Source organism: Heteronotia binoei, chromosome 16, assembly GCF_032191835.1.
Source record: "Heteronotia binoei isolate CCM8104 ecotype False Entrance Well chromosome 16, APGP_CSIRO_Hbin_v1, whole genome shotgun sequence".
Classification (NCBI taxonomy): domain Eukaryota; kingdom Metazoa; phylum Chordata; class Lepidosauria; order Squamata; family Gekkonidae; genus Heteronotia; species Heteronotia binoei.
This window is the reverse complement of record NC_083238.1, coordinates 18,188,928-18,198,704: the sequence shown is the minus strand read 5'-3', so window position 1 is coordinate 18,198,704 and position 9,777 is coordinate 18,188,928. Positions and strand designations below refer to the sequence as shown.

The 9,777-nt window shown below is 50.5% G+C and overlaps 1 protein-coding gene across 1 annotated transcript; it reads left to right on the top strand.

Moving 5' to 3' along the window:
• Positions 1-939: 939 nt before the first annotated feature.
• Positions 940-2,180, top strand: RPRM (reprimo, TP53 dependent G2 arrest mediator homolog). Its single transcript, XM_060257190.1, has one exon. The coding sequence runs from the start codon at positions 972-974 to the stop codon at positions 1,302-1,304; it is 333 nt and encodes a 110-aa protein (XP_060113173.1). The 5' UTR covers positions 940-971; the 3' UTR covers positions 1,305-2,180.
• The last annotated feature ends 7,597 nt before the right edge of the window (positions 2,181-9,777 follow it).

Here is a 9,777-nt window from a genome sequence, read left to right as displayed (position 1 = left end):
GCGAGGGGGGTGAGAGTCACGTGTAGTTGTCGCTAGATGGCCACCGGGGTGGGGACTGTTAGAGATTAACTGACGTGAAGTCCCAGACTTTGTCCAGTCCGAGGCAGCTCTCATTGTGCATGTTGTGTAAAGTGCACATCTTTGCTTTTTTTTGGGGGGGGGGTCTTTAAAAAGTTACTCCGTTGCAGCAAAAAGAGACAGGACGGGCAGGCAACAGATTATATTTTACGCCGGCGCGCAGCCCTTTTTGTTAGCAGAAGCCGCCGCTAGACGCTGAACTCCATCAGACCCTTTAAACTTTCCTGCCCTCTTGTTCTTCAGCTCGAAGCCGCGAGCATTCGGCAGCTGCCCGCGGGTGGGGAAACCTGGGCGTGGCAAAGACGCCGCCGCCGCCCTTCCCAACCCAGCCGGGCTTCGGGCCCGAGCGCGATGGGCAGGGCGTGCGCCTCCCCACCCGCAGCGAGCGGCTGGGCCCAAAGAGGCGTGCGCGCCTCCCGCGCTTTCTTTCCGGCCCCGGCTGCGGCGAAGCATGGAAAGGGGTGGGCTCTTGCGTGCAAAAGAGGCCGCCGGGAGCCCCGCCGCCGCTCATTGCCTGGCAGCTCCGACGCGCCGAGGGCCGCCTGCACCTGCCTGCCCCGGCCACAGCGGCGCTTCTCCGCTCCCGCTCGGCGCGCTCGAGGCTCTTCGGCCGCGCCTGCAGCCTCCGCCGGAGCCAGTCCGGGGCGCCCTTGCTGTGCGAGCCGGAGCCGCCTGCCTGCCTCGCCGGCCAAGCCGGAGCTCGGCGCGGGAGAGAGCCTGAGCGCAGCACTCGCCGCCGCCTGCCCGGGGCGCCGTCGGCTTCCAGGTGGCGGAGCGGCGCTGCGCGAGGCTGGCCGCGCTCGTGGCGCTCCGGCCCGGCTCTTCGGCTCTCTCCTCGGCGCTCCGCCGCCCCGTCGTGCCTGCAAGCCCGGCTTCGCCCTCCGGCCGGGGCCATGAACGCCTCGGCGCTGGGGAACCAGACCGAGGCGGCGGGGCTCTTCTTGGCCAACAGCAGCCTGGCCCTGGAGCGGGCGCTGCGCTCCTTCACCCCGCGCTCGGTGGTGACCGACGACGGCTTCGTGGTGGCGGCCCCGGACGAGCGAAGCCTCTACATCATGCGGGTGGTGCAGATCGCCGTCATGTGCGTGCTCTCCCTCACCGTCGTCTTCGGCATCTTCTTCCTGGGCTGCAACCTGCTCATCAAGTCCGAGGGCATGATCAACTTCTTGGTCAAGGAGCGGCGGCCGTCCAAAGAGGTGGAGACGGTGGTGGTGGGACCTTACTGAGCGCCCCCCGCGCGGCTTGGTGAAGAAGTGGCCGCAGGTGCCTTTCTGGGGACTCTCCCTCCCGACCATGGTAGGACGCCTTGGGGGGGGGGGGCAAGCCCTCCTGCCCCGCGACTCCGAGGGGACCCTGCCAGAAAGCCGACGACTTGTGGGGTTGGGGGGGGGGGTTGACTCCTGTTTCTTCTGCTTGTGGCCCGGAGGGCAGAAGAGAGCTCACCTCCTCTGGCATGGGAAGCAAGGGATGGGTCGACGGGGGGGAAGAGGGGGAGCGATGAAGCCCGAAAGCCGCCTTATTCTTTCTCTCTCTGTGTGTATGTGTGTGTGTGTGTGTGTCCTGTAAATAGCAATGTAAATGCACGCCAACGAAGGAGTCCCAACTTTGCTGTCTCGTTTAGCGGGGCAAAGAAAAGCAGTGAAATGAGAGGTGGGGGGGGGGGGGGGGACGAAGCGATCTTAACAAAAATGCTGATTGCAACGCCTCTGAACCTTCAAGAGGGGAACAGACAAAACCTGCCTTCCATAAATCAACATTGCGGTGCTTTGGGGAAGGGGGGGGGAGCAGGGTTGGCAGCTTTTCACATAAACACCCCTGCGGCTTGTGCAACTCTTCATGGTGTTTTTTTTTTTACTTGTCTCCTTCGGACTGCTGCTCGCTCTTCTGTTTCAAATGGTCCAGTTTATATTTTGCACCTGTCGCTTGAAGCTTGTCCTCTGCTCAAAGCCAGCGTGCTCGGTTGATGCTGCTCCTCGGGCTTTACGAATTGCATTGGTTTACACGAGCCCAAAACACCGCAACAAAAGTGCTCTGACCTGTGACTGTCTTGTTTGGATTTCTTTTCGTATTCGATTTGCTTTAATAAAATCTATCTTAAACTTCTCGGCTGTGTTTCCTGAGCTGAGATTTGCGACGTGCTTAGGGCGAGCTGCGATCAGCCCCCGGGAGGGATCTAGCAAAACATGTCATTAGCAGACTCCTCCATAGGGTATGAGGGCAAAAGGCAGGGAAACGGGAAGCGTTAAATGAATTTGAAAAGATCCCCCCCCCCCCCGAAGATAAGAGCAGTGAATGGATGTGGACATTTGAAGCTGCCTTGTACTGAATCAGACCCTTGGTCCATCAAAGTCAGTATTGTCTACTCAGACTGGCAGCGGCTCTCCAGGGTCTCAACTGAGGTTTTTCACACCTACTTGCCTGGACCCTTTTTTGGAGATGCCGGGGATTGAACCTGGGACCTTCTGCTTCCCGAGCAGATGCTCTACCACTGAGCCACAGCCCCATTCATGGCTCTCCAGGGTCTCAAGCGGAGGTTTTTCACACCTATTTGCCTGGACCCTTTTTTGGAGATGCCAGGGATTGAACCTGGGACCTTCTGCTTCCCAAGCAGATGCTCTACCACTCAGCCACCGTCCCTCCCCATAATGACTGTGCATTTGACATAGAGGATATGGTTAAAGACGGGTGCTTTGCTTGCCTGAGAAAAGTTCCTGTTGCACAACCCATACTGGGCAAGTAAGCCTAGGTTTGTTTTCTCCCCAAGCGTGCATCAGGCACGGTTTTGAGAAGGAAAAGATCTGGGAAAGATAAATCTTCTGCCATGGATATGAGTCAGCAGGGAAAACATGGGCAGCTGCTAATGAAAGGTGAATGGAAGCGATTTTTCTATTAGTGCAATTAATTATTTTAGTCAGGAAACTCAGATGAGAAAGAGGCATCGACTGGCGCTGCGTCTGGCCATGTGTGACAAGTGCAGGGCTGCGTCATGCCAGCTGTGATCCTGTTTACTTAACTTTGTTTGTACTCCACCTTTCTCCCCGAGGGGGGGACTCAAAGCCGCTTAAATCCTCCTCCTCTCTACTTTGCCTTCACAACAACTCTGCGAGGTAGGGTGGGGCCTGTCCAAGGTCACCCAGCAAGTTTCCATGGCCCAGTGGGGCTTTGAACTTGGGTCTCCCAGATCCCTAGTTTAGCATTTTAACCATGCCAGCTTCCCCTGTTTTTGCATCCTAACTCTGTATAAGGAGCAAGAAAGGGAAGCAAGGAAGGTCTCTTTAGCATTAGATGCAGTTGCACTACTTGGATTCAGTAGAATGTACAAGTGCTGTTTGGAGGGTGGAGAAACCAGAGGCAAGAGTATTCTGTTTGGGCTTATACAGATGTAAGCCAGCTGCATCATGTGGGCTTCTCTGAAAAGCGAGTCACCTTTTTTTTAAAAAAAAAAAAAAAAGGAGAACTTTTTGAGCCCCCTTTCTTTGTTGAGCTTTTACAGTGCCCCATAAAACATGTCAGGCAAATCACAGCCAACTTTTAGTACCTGTAATATACAACCTAGCAGTCTGAACAGCCCAAACTAGCTGAGCATGCCGGATCGCTGAAAATAAGCAGGACCAGAAGCTAACCCCAAAAAGTACCTGAATGGCAGACCGCTGAGGAAGTCTGGGGTTGCTATGCAGAGGGAGGGAGGCCATGGCAAAATCACCTCTGCTCATCCCTTGCCTTGAGAACCCAGTGTGATTGCTTTCAGCCAGCTGCAGCTTCATGGTACTTAATTATAAATTATATATAACCTCCAGTTAGTGCACAGGTCATTAATCAAGGTTATTGATGACCCTGCTGCCGGGGGGGGGGGGGGGCGGGCCTTATGGAGCAATATTCCAGGGACTCAGGTAGTCTTGGGAGTTGAGCTGCTGGGGAGATCAGCAGCAGCACATCTGTTCTAGTCAAGCTTTTTGGGGAGTATTCTCACAAAATTTTGTCAATATGAGTGGGAAGGCAGAGAGAATCTGCTCGGGGTTCCGTGGTGACTCTCAGCAGCTCCGAACAAGGAGCAAGAAAGGTTTTTAACAACAACAAAACTATTCCTTGCCGATGTTTGCATCGTGTGGAGATAGCCAGACAATAGCCTGAAGGGGGGAAAAAAATGCCCTGTACCTTTAGCAAAGGCTTAATGTGTGCAAATGGGCAAGTGAAGGTTTTTGTGACACGGAGGCAAACAGCATCCCCGTTAAGGCTTCGTTAAAAGGATGGCATTATTTCTCCTCCTGGTTGTTGGCAAAGATGAGACATTGCACAAAATGGGGTACTGGAAGCAGGAAGTCAGGGAATACAAGCAGGTTGCATAAGAGTCAAGTGGACAGAGGATGGCCAAAAGAAGCTCAAGTGGCTAAGGAAGGCAGATGTGGCACAGAAGGGAATTAACACTGCGTGGCAATAGGAGGAGCGCATGCATGGGGTGGGAAATGGGGATGGTACAGTGGTCTTCTGTTTAGAATGGCTATCTATGTGGCCTCGGAAGACAGCTTATCCATGTATATTTCCCTATGGAAAAGCGGAGGGATGAACCAAAACGTTAAAATCAAAAGGAGGCAGCTGGTCTTGACTGTGGAAACAATAGACAGTAGAGACAGCACCAAGTATGGATGGGTGAAATGCATGTGCTTTAGCAAGACCTGGAGACTGAGCTGCAAAACCATTAGATTTTCTGTTCATACTCTAATCCTAGAGTTGCTGGTTATGTCCTCCAGACTGGACGAGATACAGAAAACGCTGCTGTTCTTTGAAGACCTATCTACATATTCCACTGGACATCTGTAGTCAATCTATTAACATCCAGTTTAAGCCACAAAAAAACCCAACACAGGGCCAGGTGGAGAAGCATGAAGAAAGCAGCGTTAATTCTTTCCTGTGCATCATTTCCTTCGCTGAAAAGGCACTCTGGTTACTCCACCAGAGGGAAAAAAAAGATTGGCTACAAAAGGGAGGGAGCAGTAGCATAGAGCCAATGCGTAAGCCAGCACCGCTAAGCGGCCCCTGTGGTGCTCGCTTACAGGCAATCCTGCAAGGGCAGCTTTGTGCCCCAGATCCATATTAACTCCCATTCAAGGTTGGTTTGTGGGTCAATTTCTCATCAGAAGGTCCAGTGATGCACCCCCAGCGTCATCTACAATTTAGTCCAGGTTATAAAGTATTTCTGCCACAATCCCCTATTTATAAAACACAAAGAGAAGGAAAACTGGGGGCGTTTTCGCACTGACCTTACGCCGGAGCGACGTCCCTCTTCACCGTGCAGCGTCTGCGCGGATTTCACACTAATTGCTCCGCAGAACCCGGAAGAGCCGCCAAGTCCTGCGGCTTTTGCGTCGCAAATGTAAACTGGTTTTTGGCGGTTTACATTTGCGACGCAAAAGCCGCAGGACTTTGCGGCTCTTCCGGGTTCTGCGGAGCAATTAGTGCGAAATCCGTGCGGTGAGGAGGGACGTCGCTCCGGCGTAAGGTCAGTGCAAAAACGCCCATGGTTACACTATACCAGATTGATTCCGCCAGCTCCTTCCTTGATTCATACTTTAGGGAATCGTCTTTGACTCATCCTTAAGAATAAAAAGAGGTCTTATTCCTTGGTCTGACACAGCAAGAGGAAGTTCTGAAATCTGAAACTTCAATTTCAGGCAACCTTTGAGGCTTTTAGCTAGGAGGTGAGGAGAAAGACCTGTGGCCGAGACCCTGAAGAGACACTGGCAGTCTGAGTATACAGTTACAATACTGGCCGTCACAGTAAGATTTCCTGCCATCTTTCACCTCTGGTGGTAGACAGTGCTATCAAGTCGCAGTTGACATGGTGACCCTGTAGAGTTTTCAAGGCAAGAGATAGTGAGAGGCGGTTTACCGTTGCCTGGCTCCACATTACAACCCTGGTATTCCTTAGAGCAGGGGTCCTCAAACTACGGCCCGCTGAGGATGTTTATGCAGCCTGCCGGGATATGGCAAAATCAGACTGGAAGTAACGTTCGACCTAAACTCGCGTTAGCAACGCACACTTCCGGCACTGGGCTGAGGCGGCGGAGACAGAGTGTGAGGTGATACCGAGGTGAGGTGAGTTCCCAGGCCGGGGTGTGTGGTGTGGGGAATGGAGAGAGATGCAGAAGACGGAGAACTGATGTCCCGCGACCTTGTACAGTAATGGCAGTCCGACCCTCCAACAGTCTGAGGGACAGTGAACTGGCCCCCTATTTAAAAAGTTTGAGGACCCCTGCCTTAGAGGAATCCCATCCAGATACAAGCCAGGGCCAACCCTGCTTAGCTTCCATGATCCGCTGAGATCCCGGCTATCCAGGTGAGGACCTTTCCCCTCTAGCTGTGCAAATTGCCAATTGGCTGCCTCAACTGGCAATCAGGAAGCCCCCAACCCTTGCCCAGCCTGTAAACAAAACGTTCAGAATCAGGTTAACCATGGAGGAGGGGAGAGAGTCCCACAGAAGTCAGCCAGGTACTGCGACAGTAGAAGGAGAAACAACGCTTGCCCTGGAGCAGGAAAACAGGCTTCTTCTCTAGGAGGTAGTCTGTGTGCTGCCTAATGGGATGCAGGCAAGAAGAGAATTCAGTTTTCCTTTCAGAACAGCATGTCTGACCACCTGATGCCTCTTGATCAGAGACGAGCACTGCTGCCTGTAGAATTCCAGCAATCACGTATGGGGGCTGTGAAACAATGAAAAGGAATAATATATGGCACTTTCACAGTAAGTATTGCTTTGCGCCAGCTAACCAGCTCACAACGCCTCACCCTCAATACAGGGGGGAATTCTGAGGACATTTAACAAAGGCAAGGTTTTTGGTGGCTCTGTTATCAGAAACAAATCATTTGTTATCGGGCGAAATGAATTGGATCGGACGCAAGGGCCACATCAGATGCCAAACGCAGCACACGAGTGAAAATGTTGAAAAGCTTTTGACTAAGACCCAGGAAACTCAGGTTCAGGCCCCTGCCGGCTATGAAATTCACTGAAAGACCTTGGGCTGGTCACTCTTTCAGAAATGTTATGAGGGTAAAGTGGAGTTGCCAATCTCCAGGAGGGGCCTGAAGATCTCTTAGAAGTACACCTGTTCTCCAGATGACACAGATCGGTTCCCCTTAAGAAAACAGGGGCTATGGAAGGTGAACTCGATGGCATTGTACCGTGCTGAAGTTCCTCCCCTCCCTAGTTATATGTTGTGAGCCGCCCTGAGCCTGCTTGTGTGGGGAGGGCGGGATATAAATAAAAAGTATTATTATTATTATTAGTCTTCAACTCAAAATTTTCCAACTCAGAATTGGCAACCCTAGGATAAAATGGGGAAGGGGGGGGGAAGAGAGAGAGACTTTTTATACCCCCCTGTGTTCTTTGAAGGAAAGGCAGGATAAAAGTGGAATTAGTAATAATTAATTAATCAAATGTGATCTACACTTGGTACCAGTGCCAGTTAAATGTCTGATTTCTAAATCCACAGTTGTTTTAACCCATGATCAATAAAACCCATCACCCAGAAATGCAAGTGATGAAGAACACGAAGAACCTATGGCTTCCACAGGCATTTCGTGCTTTCACTTCAGGTTTACCTACGGTCCTAAACAAAGAGAAAGGAGCTAGAAAGCCACAAGAACTCCCACACTAGCTTCCTTCTAAGTCTCACTTTTGCTCAGGGTTGCATTTCTCCACTGCTGAGAATATACAAGAGGTTCGGCAACCCTCTCTCCTTACAGCTTACTTTTATTCCACTCTCCATAGTTCTATTTTCCCCTGCTTTGATTCACCTCCTCTCCCCTCTGCTATGCCTCACCCCAAAGCATCCTTGACAACAACTGAAGTAGCTAGCGATGGATTGGCTGCATGTCACTCAGTAAAAAAAGAGACTGAGTGTAGAAAGTGGAGGCTGTGTTTAGTCAGGTTGCTGGTTTCTGCCAATGAATTCCAGGGAAGTGGATGTTAACCTTTGGCTTTCTTTGTAGATCCTTCTTGTGTCTTCCCATTGTCTCATCTATTGTCTTAGGATCGCAATGAACATGAGACAAGAGAACTCTTCTGGAGACTAGGGGAGGATTTAACCTTTTCTTCCCATGCCTCAATGATTTCAATCATCCCTTTGACGTTGCAATTAGCTTTGACAGAGGGAAAAGACAGGTTCAACTCCCCTCTGCTAGTAATGTGGGACAGATAACTAAAAAAATATGGAAGAGCTTGATTATAGACCAATTGTGCCACTTCTGGTTTGATACTCACTGAGCTAGATAGGAATGACAACGTTGTGGTTTTCACTTAGGAGACAAGTTCTCACTCAGGATACAAACCTATTTTCAGGCTGGACCACCTGCAGACTTTTAGTGAACACACACACTGAACACATGAAGATGTCTCCTGCTGAGTCAAGCCATTGCTTTATCAAGGTCAGCATTGTGTCCTCTGACTGGCAATGCCTCTCCAGGGTCTCAGGATCTTGTGTACATGCTCCTCTGTACACAAAAATCCCTCCCACCATAGATCATGTGTGGTCTCAGACAAAGCACCAGCAGGCACCTGCCATGGGCTGGGGATGGGGTGGGGGGACATGTACAGCCCCGCCTGCCCAACAGAAAGGGAAAGAATAAAACGGGCAGGCTCCCACTGTCACCACTCATGGCCATGCTGTTTGGGGCTCTGGTCTCCCACTCCTGATGATGACCATTTGCAGCTGCCCCACCAGAGCTTTCAACAACCAGAGTTTCTGTTTTTCATCCCCCCTCCATTTTCAGGTGACTTCCGGAGCTAGGAAAGGGGGTGAGGGGGATGACTGGAGAAATCAATTGCAAAGAAGTCATTATAAGGATGGATGGATGGATGGATGGATGGATGGATGGATGGATGGATGGATGGATGGATGGATGGATGGATGGATGGATGGATGGATGGATAGATGGATAGATAGATGGATAGATAGATAGATAGATAGATAGATAGATAGATAGATAGATAGATAGATAGATAGATAGATAGATAGATAGATAGATGGATGGATGGATGGATGGATGGATGGATGGATGGATGGATGGATGGATGGATGGATGGATGGATAGATAGATAGATAGATAGATAGATAGATAGATAGATAGATAGATAGATAGATAGATAGATAGATAGATAGATAGATAGATGGATGGATGGATGGATGGATGGATGGATGGATGGATGGATGGATGGATGGATGGATAGATGGATAGATAGATGGATAGATAGATAGATAGATAGATAGATAGATAGATAGATAGATGGATAGATAGATGGATAGATAGATAGATGGATGGATGGATGGATGGATGGATGGATGGATGGATGGATGGATGGATGGATGGATGGATTTATTGTCATTGTTCTCAAAAAAGAAAATGAGAGCAACGAAATGAGGTGCTCTTCCACAAACATACCAACACATCAACACCCCCCCCCCCCAAAAAAGGACATATACATAGACCATTTAAATGCATCTGAAAACAAATAACCATTCATAACCCTGCATTTAGCCTAACCACGGCACTTGGGTAGAAGCTGCCCTTGAATCTATTTGTCTTAGCCTTCAACACTCTATATCGCCTACCTGACGGTAAGATCTCAAATAGCAAGTGGCCCGGATGAAGGTTTGGGCATTCTGCTCTTATATGCTCTTTTCCCCTAGAAACTCCCATTTGCCTTT

What these genes read in the sequence shown, in the direction of transcription:
- RPRM (XM_060257190.1), top strand. Translation starts at nt 972, where the DNA reads ATGAACGCCTCGGCGCTGGGGAACCAGACCGAGGCGGCGGGGCTCTTC.